The sequence below is a fragment of the Somniosus microcephalus genome, chromosome 5 (genome assembly GCF_052327205.1).
Source record: "Somniosus microcephalus isolate GS21.2 chromosome 5, FLI_Smic_1.0, whole genome shotgun sequence".
NCBI classification, from domain to species: Eukaryota; Metazoa; Chordata; class Chondrichthyes; order Squaliformes; family Somniosidae; genus Somniosus; species Somniosus microcephalus.
Window position 1 is genome coordinate 260198832 of NC_140991.1, and position 17578 is coordinate 260216409.

At 46.2% G+C, this 17578-nt stretch overlaps 1 protein-coding gene across 1 annotated transcript in view; it reads left to right on the forward strand.

Annotated features, from left to right (window-relative positions):
- LOC147117677 (F-actin-uncapping protein LRRC16A-like) overlaps positions 1-17578 on the forward strand; it is a 494673-nt gene that overhangs the window by 438128 nt on the left and 38967 nt on the right. The window contains exon 33 of the mRNA XM_085989391.1: positions 918-1341. Within this exon, the coding sequence (XP_085845517.1) occupies positions 918-1341 (424 nt within the window). The remainder of the gene's footprint in view (positions 1-917; positions 1342-17578) is intronic.

The following is a 17578-nucleotide window of genomic DNA, read 5'->3' on the forward strand; positions in this document are numbered from 1 at the left end:
ATATTATACCCCAACTAAAGGTAGCACAGGGCCACTAACTAATAGAGTATGCAATCACTGCTCATTTTCATGATTCTAATTATATTCCAGTCCTCTCCATGACTAAATTACAATATAATTCTAAGATGCCTATTTTATTCAGCTAGTTCCAGTGTGTGGAGGATAATATTTAACGAACGCAGAAGATGCTACCAAAGTTGGTAAATTAGCATTTTGTTCTGTGGCACCCGCCCCCACCAAAAGCCACAATAGATACAGGTGAACATGCTATAGACCATGACTGTGCTGACAGTTACAGATCTAATGTTAATAAAAGTCAAGATGAAAATGCAAAATAACTATTAGAATTCATAATATAATGCAAATCATCCAACTGCTTATGCATCTAGAAGTATCAGTTCTCAACTCTCAAACCTACTGTTACAAATAATGCAGTCTGTTTTAGTGCATAAAATTGGAAATAGAAAATTCCGGTATTTCATTTCCCTATAAGTGTATGTATTTTAAATGCCATATACAGTAATGTTGAAGAATTTAAAATAAATGTTTGTCAGGGAACTACTGATCAGATTATATTGGCTCTTAAACCAACCAAAACAACTTATGTGGCTTTTGCAAGTTCTCTGTTTTTTGGGTTACTTTTCCTCACTCTCTCTAGGTCATTAGCCACACATTCCGCAGATTAATGGGGTTGGTAGGAGATATGCTTCTAGCTTTCTAACCAGTGGCTAGAAGATGGGCAAATGTACACAGATACGAACCTGTCTTAACACTCCCAGCACTACTTACTGGTCCATCAGTAAATTACATCAGTGATTTGGGTCACCAGATCACCTGGTTGCATTTTTGTCTAGAGTCAGTGTGTCTGGAAAAAAAAATATATGTACAATTCTTCTTTTAAAAATTTCATGTTTCAGGCGACTTTCACTAAGGAGTTCAGAGTCCTTGGATTCTGGTGATTCAGATGACAAAAAGAGGAAGGACTCCAAAAAAACGAGTTTCCTAAATTTAATCAAATCTCGGTCCAACAAAACTGAACGGCCACAGACCGTGATTGTTCCAGAGGAGCCATCGTCACCCAAAGGCATTATGAAAAGTCCAGCCACAGACCTAACTAGGAAGGACTCGAAGCAGACAGAGCAAAATGGCAGCACAGAACACTCTGAGGAGCACAAAGCACCCGATTCTGTGGATGCTCTGTTAGAGGATTCTGGGAAGGCAGAGAAATTGGACAGCAAGAGCAGCCCACAAGGTGGCCGTTGGTATGGAGTGCAAGTTATGGGCAGCGGACTCCTGGCAGAGTTTAAGGCTAAACAGGAAAAGCGGGCTGCTGTACAAAAGGTAATTAAGAATATATCCCATCATTTCTAACCAGTTTTGACATGTGTATTGGCATCCACTGTGAAACATGTACAAGTTTTTTTTAATAAGCAGTCAGTGACTTGCTGAGGTCAAAGTTATAAGAACATAAGAACATAAGAAATAGGAGCAGGAGTAGGCCAATCGGCCCCTCGAGCCTGCTCCACCATTCAATAAGATCATGGCTGATCTGATCCTAACCTCAAATCTTCTATCACTCTGCATCCACCCGAACCCATGTGATCTCCCGGGAGAGGCGAAAAACCAGATAAAGACCCAATGGCCAATTTGGGAGAAAAAAATCTGGGAAATTCCTCTCCGACCCATCTGGGCGATCGAAATTCTTCCAGGAGATCACTCTGTCCCTATATTTTCTACAGTACTTCCCTTCTGTAAAGGCGATCTCCACCCCAGCCAGGAACAGGAATAAAACCATCTCCTGAAATCTAACAGAATTAGAACACAGTAGGAGCAGAACAAGGCTACACGGCCCCTGGGCCCGCTCCACTACCCACAGGGCCATGACCATTCCGAACCCAGACTCATGTCCAATTTCCTGCCCGCTCCCCGTAACCCTTTATTCCCTTTACTTCTAGGAAACTATCTATTTCTGTTTTAAATTTATTTAATGATATAGCTTCCACAGCTTTCTGGGGCAGCAAATTCCACAAACCTACCACCCTCTGAGTGAAGAAGTTTCTCCTCATCTCAGTTTTGAATGAGCAGCCCCTTATTTTAAGATTATGCCCCCTAGTTCTAGTTTCACCCATCATTGGGAACATCCTCACCGCATCCACCCGATCAAGCCCCTTCACAATCTTATATGTTTCAATAAGATCGCCTCTCATTCTTCTGAACTCCAATGAGTAGAGTCCCAATCTACTCAACCTCTCCTCATATGACCACCCCCTCATCCCCGGGATTAACCGAGTGAACCTTCTTTGTACTGACTCGAGAGCAAGTATGTCTTTTCTTAAGTATGGACACCAAAACTGTATGCAGTATTCCAGGTGCGGCCTCACCAATACCTTGTACAACTGCAGCAATACCTCCCTGTTTTTATATTCCAACCCCCTAGCAATAAAAGCCAACATTCCATTGGCCTTCTTGATCACTTGCTGCACCTGCATACTAACTTTTTGAGTTTCGTGCACCAGGACCCCCAGATCCCTTTGTACTACAGTACTTTCCAGTTTCTTGCCATTAAGATAATAACTTGCTCTATGATTTTTCCTGCCAAAGTGCATAACTTCACACTTTCCAGTATTGTATTCCATCTGCCAAATCTCTGCCCACTTACTTAGCCTGTCTATGTCCCTTTGCAGGTTTTTTATGTCCTCCTCACTCATTACTTTCCGTCCCATCTTTGTATCATCTGCAAACTTTGATATGTTACACTCGGTCCCCTCCTCCAAATCGTTAATATAGATTGTAAAGAGTTGGGGACCCAGCACTGACCCCTGCGGAACACCACTAGTTACTGGTTGCCAATCTGAGAACGAACCATTTATCCCAACTCTCTGCTTTCTGTTAGAGAGCCAATCCTCCACCCATGCCAGAATATTATCCCCAATCCCGTGATTTTTTATCTTGAGCAATAATCTTTTGTGTGGCACCTTGTCAAATGCCTTTTGGAAGTCTAAATACACTACGTCCACTGGTTCCCCTTTATCCACCCTGTATGTTACTTCCTCAAAAAACTCAAGCAAATTTGTTAAACATGACTTCCCCTTCATGAAACCATGCTGAGTTTGCCCTATTAAATTGTGTTTATCCAAATGTCCCGTTACTGTCTCCTTAATAATGGACTCTAACATTTTACCAACCACAGATGTTAGGCTAACAGGTCTATAGTTTCCAGCCTTCTGCCTACTATCCTTTTTAAATAATGGTGTTACATTAGCAGTTTTCCAATCTGCCGGGACCTTTGCTGAGTCCAGTGAGTTTTGGAAAATTATTACCAATGCATCCACAATCCCTACCGCTACTTCCCTCAAGACCCTGGGATGCAAGCCATCAGGTCCAGGGGATTTATCCGCCCTGAGTCCCATTATTTTACCAAGTACCACTTCCTTAGTGATTTTAATTGTATTTAGTTCCTCCCCCCCTAGAGCCCCCTGTTTGTCCAGTGTTGGGATATTCTTAGTGTCCTCTACTGTAAAGACTGATACAAAATAATTGTTCAGTGTTTTTGCCATCTCCATGTTTCCCACCATTAATTTCCCGGTCTCATCCTCTAAGGGACCAACATTTACTTTAGCCACCCTTTTTCTTTTTATATAACTATAGAAACTTTTACTGTCTGTTTTTATATTTTTTGCTAATTTACTTTCATAATCTATCTTCCCTTTCTTAATCAATCTTTTTGTTATTTTTTGCTGTCTTTTAAAGACTTCCCAATCTTCCATCCTCCCACTAGATTTGGCTACCTTATATGCCCTTGTTTTTAGTCGGATACTATCCTTAATTACTTTACTTAGCCACGGATGGCTATCTTTTCTTTTACACCCTTTTTTCCTCAGTGGAATATATTTTTTTTGGAAGTTGTAAAATAACTCCTTAAATGTACACCACTGGTCATGTACCGTCTTACCCTTTAATCTATTTTCCCAGTCCACTCTCATTAATTCCGCTCTCATACCTTCATAGTCTCCTTTATGTGCCTCTTGCCAGAAATTCCATTAAAAACGATATTAATTTCTGGCTCCAGGTCTCTAAGAGAAGCAGTGTAAGTATCCTCCACACAAAAATGCATTAGATAGAAATAAATACGCCCTGCCCTTGTCCCATGTAATTTTAGCAGCAAAGCAGTTACAGCACTATACATTCACTGAGGTTACTGACTTTGTAACTACAAATGAATTGACTCTTGAGCGATTTAGAAGAGCAAATCACTTGGGACATTGAAAATGGTGTAATTTTCAATAACATCTATTTAAAAAGTGAGCTATCTGCTTAAGCCTTGCAAGAGTTCCGCAGATGAGTAAATGACTTATGCCACCATCATATACATCTCTGGTTTTCCTCTGGCTGGGGAGTTCATGACGAGGAGTCATCAATTTTTAAAATCCTCACGGGCGGTAACAGAAGAGGTTGAGAGAAATGCCTTTATGTAGAGAGTTGTTGGTATGTGGAATGCTTTGCCTCAGGGAATAGTTGAGGCAGAAACCATTGCATCTGTGAAGCAAAGAGAAGATCAGCATTCGAAGCAAGGGAAGGCACAGGGCTATTGGGAGGCAACATGACAGTGGGATTTGTTTTAGATTGTTCTAGCAAAGAGCCAGCACTGACACAATTGATCCAATGCCTTCTTTCAATACTGTAAACATCGGCAGTCCTAAGTTCTGGAAGAACGCAGATGCAAAGTTTAAATCATGTTTTGTGTTGCTCTATAGACAAATGAGCTTTTGGTGATATTGCGTGTGTCTGGAGCAATAACAGAAAGCTTGGGGTCAGTAAGTGCAACAAATTACCTGTATTTCTGGCAACTGGTAAGTTAATATATGCAAAAGAGGTGCTTGTTCTTCATTCATTTGACTTCCACCTACAAATAGAAATTCCACCATTAAAGCAGAGCTTGCAAAATTAGATAAACATAAGGGGGTAGATTTTCCCGAACCTGTCGGGAAGAAAGCGGGACTTCCTCTTTTGGGTTTTTGACCCGCCTACTTCGACGTCCGGCCAATCCACACGATTTTCCCTTGATTGACCTTGTTGAGCCTGCCCAGCGGGCTCAGCAGGCCAATTAAGGGCCACCCGGCAACAGGTGACATCACAGACTGCAATTTCATCTGTCAAGAGTTCTTGACAGATGAAATATCAGTGTCTCACAGCTGTTTGAAGCTGTGAATCACTGACAGTCTGAGTTCTACCATGAGTCATTCTGCACAGACTCAGTTAGAACTCTTACTGGCACTCAAAGCTGCAGGTGTCACTTTTGACAGATCGCAGCCATTCAGCTTTAAGTTCCGGGTGAGTGATAGGCTCCTGACGGCTACAGGAAGAAAGGCTGTGAAGGTAAGTACAGGTAAGTAAAAGTTCTTTACACACTTTAGACACACCAAACACACTTACCTTTACACTCATGCACCCATCACTCACCTGAGCGCCAACATCGCGACCCCTCCAACTCCTTCAACCCGACGGCCCGCCTGCTCTAACCTGGCGTGGTTTGGAGCCGTTGGGAAACCCACACGAAACCCCTCAAAATAGGGATTAGGCTAAAAACTGCCTGTTAACTACCTGTTAACAGGCAGTTAATTGGCACTAATCCCTTCCCGCCTGGTTTCGGCGGGTCCCAGTGCGGGGCGGGTACCCGCCACCCCTGAAACTTACGTGGGGCGGGGTTTTGGGCGGGATGGTGTCGGGACCCCCAAATTCGGGATTCCCCCCCCCACACGCCTGAAACCCCGCCTGACGGCTGGCGGAAAATCGGGGCCAAGGAGTGAGATTTGTGGTCAAACAGGCCAAGATGATTTTGTACTGTGACTACTTTTAATGTTTAATAATGTGCGATTTGCCTGTGTAGAAAATGACTCTTCCAAAAGAAGGCGTTAAAAGTGATTGCAAGCTGCTGGTCTGACCAGAAATATTTCACTCCATCTTGGCTTTCTTTCATCAAGCACTGGGTTTTGTTTAAAAATTGCACTGTTGAACTATTCTAAAATTTGATTAATTGCTATTTCTGGGTTAGAACTGCTGCTATGAACACAGGATAGTTATAAATTTCTTGTTAATATATTTTTAAAGTGTGCCATTACCTTTCCCACATCAAAATCCATTTTGACAGTTGCCTTTGTGTCATGACTGGTCAGCCAGTTGTTAATGTGCTGTGATAATTTCATATCTTATTCAATATTTGTTCAACTTCCAGGTACAACTGAATAACTCACTATCAACTAGAAAAACTGATTTGGCCACTGTGTCCAGCAGTTTGATACCACGGGGCAACCACCAGAGTCAGATAGTGTGCCACTATCTGCAATGGCTAGTTCTACACCATACTTTTTTTTCCCTCTGCTCGCTCCAATTGCTGTATTCAGAAAAATATTAATTCACTGCCATTAGTTGGTGAATTTACAAGTCTGGATATTATAATATAATTGCACAATACTGCGGATGCTGGAAATCTGAAATAACAACAGAAAATGCTGGAAATACTCAGCAGGCCAGGCAGCATCCGTGGAGAGAGAAACAGAGTTAACGTTTCAGGTCTGGGACCCTTCATCAGAACTGGAAAAAGCTGGAGATGTAACAGATATTAAGCAGGTGCAGAGACGGGGTGGGGGGGGTGGCGGGGAGGGGAGGAAGGAGTAGAAAGAACATCCTGTACTTTTGTAAGAGGCAGGAAAGATAAAATGTTGCAAATGGGAATGGCAAAAATCATACTGCATGAAAAATGGGGGCAGGGATAATTATCTGAAATTGTTGAACTCAATGTTGAGTCCGGCAGCCTGCAAAGTGCCCAATCGAAAGATGAGGTGCTGTTCCTCGAGCTTACGTTGAGCTTCATTGGAACAATGCAATAGCCCGAGGACAGAGAGGTCAGAGTGGGAGTGAAGCGGTGAATTAAAGTGACAGGCGGCCGGAAGCTCAGGGTCACCCGTACGGACTGAACGGAGGTGTTCCGCAAAGCAGCCGCCCAATCTGCGTTTGGTCTTCCCAATGTAGAGGAGACCGCATCGTGAGCAGCGAATACAGTATATTAAATTGCAAGAAGTACAAGTAAATCGCTGTTTCACCTGGACTTCAGAATGGTTTTAAACACTGTAACTAATTTTATTCAGACACAACAGATTTACCACCTGTAATCGCTGCTCACGATGCAGTCTCTTCTATATTGGGGAGACCAAACGCAGATTGGGTGACTGCTTTGCGGAACACCTCCGTTCAGTTTGTAAGCGTGCCCCAAGCTTCTGGTGGCCTGTGACTTTAATTCTCCGCTCCACTCCCACTCTGACCCCTCCGTCCTCAGCCTCCTACACTGTTCCAACGAAACTCAACGCAAGCTCGAGGAACAGCACCTCATCTTTCGATTAGGTACTTTACAGCCTTCTGGGCTCAACATCGAGTTCAACAATTTCAGACCATAACCTCTGCCCCTATTTTTTCACATGGCAGCTGTTGATGATTCTGCCATTCCCATTTACACCTCTTCTAGACTTATTTTTTGTTTCTTTACTTGTCCCATTACCATCTCCTTTTGCTTTGTACTATCATATCTTTTGTCATTTAATCACTCCTGCCTTCCACCCTATCACAGACCTTCCCTTTTGTTCTTTCCTCCTTTCCCTGCCCCTGAACTTGCTTAAAATCTGTTACATCTCTAACCTTTTCCAGTTCTGATGAAAGGTCATCGACCTGAAACGTTAACTCTGTTTCTCTCTCCACAGACGTTGCCTGACCTGTTGAGTATTTCCAGCATTTTCTGTTTTTATTTCAGTTTTGCCACCTTATTCTGTTGTGCACACCTCAGGGACCAAGGGTGATCAGGCCCTTGTCCTGGGAGAGTTGGGATTCTTCTCCTGTTTGTCCCAACTATCCTGCAAGTCTGGGTGTTTTATACCTTTTTCTTCCCGAGTCTGTTGCTGGGCAGAATATGATGTATAGACTTGATTTTTTTCATTTCTCGCAGTTCAGCAACTGTCTTATCTCTTTCTTTTTCTTTGTCTTTATGTTTCACTGTCAGCAGGATGAGTAAGTGTCCTTGAGCAATCTAGCAGGCTCCAGTCAGACTACCATGCATCCTTTCCCAAGGCAGCTTGAGCAATAAACAAGTCCGTAATGCTTTTCAATTATTGCCCAGAGGCCTTTACTCAATTGGTATTTCATTACAATCAATCAAGGGTAGACCGTCGATCCCAAATTAGTCTACCTGTAATTTTGTTTCGAATGTATTGGCTGCACGAGTTATTCTTCCTTTGCTGGTCGTACATTAACCCATTATGCTCTTTTACCTTCTATTCACCCTGTTAATCCATGGTTTCATGTCCACTCCTTTATCCATCGCATGGTTCCGGCTGAGCGTCGCCCTGACAGTTCCCACTCCATAGGTCTTACTTAGTCCTTCTGAAGAGCAGGTACCAAAAGGTCCATATCGAAAAGCCCAAAATCCATAACATAATGTTTTGACTTGTTGATCTGCAGAGTCATTGACTCATTATTATCACTATGCAAATATCTTAATTGAACATTGTTACAAATTTCAGCTTTGCTCTAGATATTCTCTCCGGGTCAGTGTCATCAGTCTCTCTCATAAGCAGATCCAGCATCCTTTTCAATCAAGAATTTGTCCAATATCTAGTCATACAATAGCATGACCCAAGGGGCTGTAACACTGAAACCCCTTGTTGTGTGAACTGGATACAGTACTGCAATCTCACATTGTGCCCAAGCATGTCTTTCTACACTCTTCTGACTAATTAACACTTTAGTGAGACCAAGCCCGACAAGAATCATCAAGCTGCCTTATTTTATAGTCAGTGAGCACACAGAGTAGCAGTTATGGTAAATTTCACCTTGCTTCAATTTAATTCAATTTGTCTTTGTAACCAAACTTGCCACACTGTTCTTGTTTACAGGCTAAATGCCATTTTTCTGCTCAGTCATCTTTGATCTTGACCGCCTCTGAATTTAGGATGATAGACCCTCTTTCACTAGATTATCTTCCTTCCCAAATCTTATCAAGCAGACTGTAGACCATGTGCATCTTTCTCTTGTTTACTAGTTGGACAGGAAGCCAAGGGCATGACCATGATCCCCCTCCCAGCTCTCTCTGTCTGGGGATTGGCCAATAGAACTTGCAATTAAACTGGCTACCACCTTCACTCCCCTCCCTGCCTAGGAGAGAATCCCTAGAGGCTACCTCCTGCTGTTCCCAAATTAATTCTATATTTTAATCTTTCTATAAGTAAATTGCCTGTTGTGTTGCCCATGGTCAGTTGATGAATATAAGCTTTTTCTATGTGAGATGGCAAAGGAATTGGGAGAGAAACAACAGAAATTCATTCCATAGAGCCATCTATTGGCCAGAACCTGTAAGTACATTGTGACAGTTAACATAGCAAAACTTAATGGAAAATATTGACATTGCAGTTTACAATGATCAATGTTGGCCCAAATAACAGGAGTAAAAGTTATGATGGCAAGCAGAAAGGTTTGTGGGCAGGTAGTGCATGAACTACACAACATATTTTATAATATAGATATGAATTTTTAGTATGCCAGTACTATAACAAATTATTGCTGGCTGAGAAAGAGCTAGTTTGCCGTATGTGTTGGTGGAATACACATGTCTAGGTTGAGATTCCAGTAACCGTTTGACCCATGGATAATAAAGGCTTTTACCTGAAACATTAACTTTTTTTCCTTTTTCTGCCTATGCTGTCTGACCTGCTGAGTGTTTCCAGCATTTTCTGTTTCTATTTCAGATTTCCAGAATCTGCAGTATTTTTTTGACCCATGGTTATTCAAGTACTTTAACTTTTGAAATGACAGATATTCCTTCTCTAATTCAAGCATTCAGGATATGTGTGCCATTTTGAACCAGCTATGTTAGGCGGAAGTTTTCTGGATATACAGTATTGGGGTAGTGTTTCTGTTTTGGGCACAATCAGGAAATTATGCCCAACATGCGTTTGAAATTGCGCTGGTTAGGTTTCACGTCACTTTCTGCTAAAATATGTAACTGCACAAGGGAGTATGGCAAGGCTGGATGGCATTTATTTTAATGCAAGGAGTCTTGGGAGTAAGGCAGATGAATTGAAGGTGTTGATAAACACATGAGTATGATATTGTTGCTATCACAGAAACATGGTTGAGGGAGGGGCAGGACTGGCAGCTCAATATTCTAGGATATAGAATCTTCAGGCGAGACAGAGTGGGGTGTAAAAGAGGAGGGGGTGTTGCAATATTAATCAAGGAGTCGATTACTGCAATAAGGAGGGATGATATCTTAGCAGGTTCCTCAAATGAGGCCATATGGGTAGAACTTAAAAACAAAAAGGGCGCAAGCACTTTGCTGGGAGTTTACTATAGGCCCTCAAACAGTCAGGGGAAGATAGAGGAATAGATATGTAGGCAAATCTCAGAGAAGTGTAGAAATAATAGGGTAATAATAGGGGATTTCAACTTCCCCAATATTAACTGGGATAGTCAGAGTGTGAAAGGCTTAGAGGGTGCGGAATTCTTAAAGTGCATCCAGGAGAGCTTTTTGAGTCAGCATGTAGAAAGTCCTACAAGAGAGGGGGCGGTACTGGACCTAATTCTAGGGAATGTAGCCAGGCAAGTGGTAGAAGTGTCAGTAGGAGAGCATTTTGGTGACAGTGACCATAATTTGGTGAGATTTAAGGTAGTCATGGAAAAGGACAAAGATGGACCGGAAATAAAGGTTCTAAATTCGGGGGAAGGCCGATTTTAATATAAGGCAGGATCTGGCCAAAGTGGATTGGGATCAGCTACTTGTAGGAAAATCCATATCAGAGCAGTAGGAGTCATTCAGAAAGAAAATAGAGAGAGTACAGCGCCAACATGTTCCCGTAAAGGTCAAGGGTGGGACCAACAAGTCCAGGGTACCCTGGATGTCAAGGAATATACAAGAATGGATTAGGAAAAAAAGGGAGGCTTTTGGCAGATACAAAGGACTAAAAACAGTGGAAGCCCTAGAGGTGTATAGAAAGTGCAGGGGGGTACTTAAAGAAATTAGGAGAGCGAAGAGGGGCATGAAAAAACACTGGCGGGCAAAATAAAGGAAAATCCCAAGGTGTTTTATAAGTATATTAAGGGCAAGAGGAGAACCAGGGAAAGAGTAGGGCCCATTAGGGACCAAAGTGGCAATCTGTGTGTAGAGCCGGAAGATGTACGTGAGGTTTTAAATGAATATTTTGCATCTGTGTTCACTATGGAGAAGGACGATGTAGGCATAGAAATCAGGCAGGGGGATTGTGATATACTTGAACAAATTAGCATTGAGAGGGAGGAGGTACTAGCAGTTTTAGCGGGCTTAAAAGTGGATAAATCCCCAGCCCAGACGAGATGTATCCCAGGCTGCTGTGTGAGGCAAGGGAGGAGATTGCAGGGGCTCTGACACACAAATTTTCAGAACCTCTCTGGCCACAGGGGAGGTGCCAGAGGACTGGAGGACAGCTAACGTAGTACCATTATTCAGGAAGGTTAGTAGGGATAAACCAGGGAATTACAGGCCAGTGAGCCTAACATCAGTGGTAGGGAAATTATTGGAAAAAATTCTGAGGGACAAAATTAATCTCCACTTGGAGAGGCAAGGATTAATCAAGGATAGTCAGCATGGCTTTGTCAGGGGGAGATCATGTCTAACCAATTTGATTGAATTTTTTGAGGGGGTGTCTAGGTGTATGGATGAGGGTAGTGCAGTTGATTTAGTCTACATGGACTTCAGTAAGGCTTTTGACAAAGTCCCGCATGGGAGACTGGTCAAGAAGTTAAGAACCCATGGGATCCAGGGCAATTTGGCACATTGGATCCAAAATTGGCTTAGTGGCAGGAGGCAGAGGGTGATGGTCGAAGGTTGTTTTTGTGACTGGAAGCCTGTGTCCAGTGGTGTACCGCAGGGATCGGTGCTGGGTCCTTTGCTGTTTGTAGTGTACATTAATGATTTAGATATGAATGTAGGAGGTATGATCAGTAAGTTCACAGATGACATGAAAATTGGTGGAGTGGTAAATAGCGAGGAGGGAAGCCTCAGGCTACAGGATGATTGAGACGGGTTGGTCAGATGGGCAGAACAGTGGCAAATGGAATTTAACCCTGAAAAGTGTGAGGTAATGCATTTTGGGAGGACTAACAAGGCAAGGGAATACACAATGAATGGTAGGACCCTAGGATGGACAGAGGATCAGAGGGACCTTGGTGTGCATGTACATAGATTCCTGAAGGCAACAGGACAGGTGGATAAGGTGGTTAAGAAGGCATATGGGATACTTGCCTTCATTAGCCGAGACATAGAACATAAGAGCAGGGAGGTTATGATGGAGCTGTACAAAACGCTAGTTAGGCCACAGCTGGAATACTGTGTGCAGTTCTGGTCGTCACACTATAGGAAGGATGTGATTGCATTGGAAAGGGTGCAGAGGCGATTCACCAGGATGTTACCTGGGCTGGAGCGCTTCAGCTATGAAGAAAGACTGGACAGGCTGGGGTTGTTTTCCTTAGAGCAGAGAAGGCTGAGGGGGGACCTGATTGAGGTGTACAAAATTATGAGGGGCATAGATAGGGTAGATAGAAAGGAACTTTTCCCCTTAGTAGAGGGGTCAGTAACCAGGGGGCATAGTTTCAAGGTAAGGGGCAGGAGGTTTAGAGGGGATTTGAGGGGGAAAAAAATTCACCCAGAGGGTGGTTGGAAATTGGAACTCACTGCCTGAAAGGGTGGTAGAGGCAGGAACCCTCACAACATTCAAGAAGCACTTAGATGAGCACTTGAAACGCCATAGCATACAAGGCTACAGACCAAGTGCTGGAAAATGGGATTGGAATAGATAGGGCTTGATGGCCGACGCAGACACGATGGGCCGAAGGGCCTCTTTCTGTGCTGTATAACTCTAGGGGGGAGAAATTCGGTTTGTTGCGCCACCCATTAGCGCCTAAAGAGGCCGAGAAGTGGGGCGGTAACCAACTAGCGCCCGGGCGCAACGAACCCTGCGCCTCCTCCCATATTGAGCGGACATTTTGCGCCGGCGCTAAACCTTAGCGCCCGCTCACGGGCGCAGGCAGATCATGAAGTAATTTCAGCGTGCAACGCCTTTTGGGCACCCCGGACCAGAAATTCAGTGGTGTACCCCTCCGTTCCGCCTGGCGCTAATAAGGACAGCTTACCTGGAACGCTCCCCAGTTGCTGGGGGGGGGGGGGGGCATTCTTTAAAGGGGACTACTGTGGTATAAAAGCGGCAGCCATTTTTGGAGCACAACTTCTTTGAGTTTTAGAGAGAGTTGCTGAGCTGCACACTGAGAGCCATTTCACCACTGAGCCAGCGCTGGCAGAAGAACTTCAGCCTTCTGACCATCACCTTGCTGTTGGTGAGCATATCAAACGGGGAGACTTTCTGTGCGCACTTATTATGGGGCTGCATTGGAGGGGAACGTCCTGCTGCTAAATCATCTGGAAAGGGCACAGACGCAGGGAGAGAGGGGCAGGCCTGGCCAGACGGAGGAGGGCCAACAGACGTCGCCACACCAGACCTTACGCTGCCAGGGTTTTCTGACAGCAGTTTTCCTACTTGAACATGTCGGAGGAGCAGTGTATCAGAAGGCTGCGCTTTAGAAAGGAGGTGGTGACTGAGCTGTGCCACCTGCTTCAGCTAGATCTGCAGCCTCAGATAAGGTGCAGGACATCTCTGTCGGTGGCTGTGAAGATGACTGTTGCCCTAAATTTCTACGCAAGCGGCTCCTTTCAGGCCGCAACTGGGGACATAGCCAACATCTCGCAGTTTGCGGTGCATTACTGCATCCATCAAGTGACTGATGACCTGTTTAAAAAGAGGCGGCAGTACATCTCCTTCCCAATGACCCCGGACAAGCAGCGGGAGCGCGCAGAGGGCTTCGCAGCAATAACGGACTTCCCCATGGTGCAGGGTGCCATTGACTGCACGCACGTGGCTTTGCGGGCGCCTGTATTGAATCCGGAGGAGTTCCGCAACCGCAAGGGGTTCCATTCCTTGAATGTCCAGCTCGTCTGTGACCACCGACAGCTGATCCTCGCAGTGAATGCACAGTTCCCAGGCAGCAGCCATGACGCCTTCATCCTGCGCCAGACTTCTGTTGCAGACCTTTGAGGCCCCAGCTCACCCAGGAGGCTGGCTTCTCGGGGACAAGGGCTATCCTCTGTGCCTGTGGCTGATGACCCCGCTCCGTTCGCCCAGCACCCCTGCTGAAGAACGCTACAATGCGAGCCATCAGGTGACGAGGAACATTGTGGAGCACACAATCTGCGTGCTGAAGCAGCGGTTCCGCTGTCTGGACCATTCCGGAGGAGCCCTGCAATACTCGCATGAGTGAGTCTCCCACTTCGTGGTTGTATGTTGCATGCTCCATAACCTCGCTATCCTACGGACCCAGCCAATGCCACCAGACATTGAAGCACCAGCGGAGGAGGAGGAGCAGGACCATGATGGGAGGGAGGCACAAACTGGAAGGGTCGTCCGTCAGAGGCTGATCAGAAGTCACTTCTAGGCCCCTCTCACGGAATGCATGCTGACATTCCAAGAAGACGAATGGAACCGTTCTGATACCCCAAAGCCTGTGAAGGGCAAAATGCATGTAAATAGCAGACATGGCCATTGTAAATAAAGAAAGTTTTTTATTGTACAAAATATGCTTCCTTCCAACAAGACAAAGCAATGGCAACCGAAAGCAAAACTAACACACTGACACATAAGGCACTCGCACACCCGGGAGACTATCCAGAACATAACTAACATTCAGACCAGCATCCTCGGCCTTGATTTCTACAAATAAGTCGTTTCAGCAGCACCTTCTACTCTTTCCCCCTTGATGGTGATCTGCTTCTCTTGCGAGATTGGCCCCTTCCCTCCCTGCAGCTCCTCCGTAATGGGACCCCAGTGGCTGCAGCAAGGCTGGGGGAGGCCTGCTGACTGTCCGAAAGCGCAGATGCCCCTGAGGGACGGCCTGGACGACCTCTGGGCCTGGAGGGCCCGGCTGCTGACTGGTCCATCTGTGCATGGGTGGAAACAGTCTGTCCTGCAGGTGGTGGCAGCTGCAGTGGAGACGTGCCAGCGGTGGCATCAGGAATGCTGTCATCCTGAGAATGGACAGCAGCTCCCTGGTCGGCTGACACACTGGCACACGGGGCAGCACCGCAGCATGCGCAGCAATCGGATGGTCCACAGATTGCTGGCCTGCTGTGGTGGTGCAAGGGCCCCGGGTAATCCTGCCTGATCCAGTGAGGGTGGCAGCAGTCAGTGGTCGCGTGGCCTCAATCTGCGTCTGCATTAGACCAGCGAGTGACTGCGTGGCAGCACTCAGCAGTTGCGTGGCAGGTGCCAGTGCTTCGGTGAAGCCCTGGACAGTCCTTTCCAGTGCTGCCCCGAAGCCCTGGACAGTCCTTTCCAGTGCTGTCCCGAGGCCCTGGACAGTCCTTTCCAGTGCTGTCCCGAAACCCTGGACAGTCCTTTCCAGTGCTGTCCCGAAGCCCTGGACAGTCCTTTCCAGTGCTGTCCCGAAGCTCTGGACAGTCCTTTCCTGTGCTGTCCTGAAGTCCTGCGCACTCCTTGCCTGTGCTGCGCCGAAGTCTTGGACACTCCTTGCCAGTGTCTCGATGGATTCAGGCATCCTTGCCACTGCAGCCATGAGCTCAGTGTGCCTCAGCCCAGCCTGGGCGCTCATTTCTGCGAGGGCACGCACCTCTTCTGCGCTCTGTGCAGCAGCACTCGCGGCCTGACTCGCCCTCCAGGGAGACGGCCCCCGAGCTTCCCTACCCCCCTTGCGTTGCTGCAGCCCGCTGGTTCCTGGAACTGGTTCCTCCTCAGAGCATTCCCCCCGCTCCCCTCCAGGGAAGTAGTCTCCCCAGTCTGCAGAGGGGCTGGCTCGCCTGAGGGTGGTAGGGATGGTCTGGCTTCCTCCTGCTCGTCGCCTCCGGAGTCAGTGGCAGTGGCAGCTTGAGGGCCCGGCTCCCGAGCTGGTGATGCAGCATCTGAAAGCAGGGAGGTTGAAGAGTGGCTTTAGCGAAAGGACAGGATGGCAGCAAGGGATGCATGAGTGCTGCAATGCACTGACTTGGGTCCAAAGTGAAAAAGCTTGCTGGTGGGGGGAACAAGTGGAAGGAGAGAGCTCAAAAAGGTGATGACCTTACCATCGCTGTGCACAATAGGGTCGGTAGCTCCAGAGGTGACAAGACCACTCATCCGGCTTCCAACAATCTGGTGGACTCACTCCTCGAGGTCTGTGAGGGTCTGCAGGTGAGGCCGGCCTCCTCCGGTACGAAGCTGCTCCCTACGGTTCCTGGCCAGCTTGGCCTGCAGGAGAAAGGACGGAAAGTGATGAAACATGCTGCCCTGAGCTGACATTACATGCCCCCCATGGTAGAATAGCTCTTACATTATGCACTGAGCTGAATGTGCGTGTGTGTTTCCAGAAAGGCCATGTGTGCTGGCTGGCAGATGGCCATTGGGACTTCGCGCACCCTCTGGCCATAAAGTCAGGTGCAGATGGAGGGATGAAGATGAATGTGAAAAAGGCACTCACCCTAACGACCCGAGTGAGGTCGTTGAACTTCTTCCTGCATTGCACAGGAGTCCTGGGCACCACGCTGCTGGAGGTGACTCTTTGGGCAACATCCCTCCAAGCTCTGCGGTATTCGCTCTGATGAGGCCTCCTGCCATTCTCGGGGTACAGCACAGCTCGCCGGCGCTCCACTGCGCCAACCAGATCATCCAATGCCCCATCGCTAAAGCGCTCCGCTCTCTGCCTGACCCTCTCCATGTCTTGGAAGTTTTGAACGCCACAGGTAGGTCACCGCCGATTTTGAGGCCTACAAGGCGTAGAGTGTGGCTGCTGATGTTAATTGACCCGCCCCTTTAAGAGCTGGCCGGCGCCAGCGTGTCTCGGGGAAATCGATTATTGACAGCACCTGCGCTGCGCCCGGCCGCCGAGAAATTGAGTAACGCCGCCGGGTTAGCGCCTTAAAAGTACCATGCAGCGCCTGATTTAGCGCCGCAATCACCTTCAGGGGCACTGCAATCCAATATCACTCAAGGTGGCGATAAGTTGCGCCTGGCGCTAAACTTTGCGTACCGCCAATACTAGCGCCCCAAGCGGGGCGATACTGAATTTATCCCCCTATGACTCTAAAATTAATTTGCATATTCACACGTAAAATATTCCATGAACCAACACAATCAGGCAGCGTAATAGAATGTAATTGTTTCTTTTTTCCTTTCCATTAAAAAGTATCCCTTGATGTATTCAAGAGTGGTAACCTGGTGCAGGTTTATTAATACAGCCGAAAATGGGCTTATCACCGAGAATAAGTTTTTAATAAGGGTGTCCAGTTCTCCACCTGAGGTAAACGGATTTAAAATCACTGAAAATGACTTTTAAAAAAAATGATACTGAATCATTTAATAGTTTCATTGGTGTACACTAGTGAAATAAAGAGTAGATTGCCTTTCAAAAGCTAGACTTTATTAACCTTAAAAAAACAGCAGTACATGTTGAGCACCCAGTCTCAACC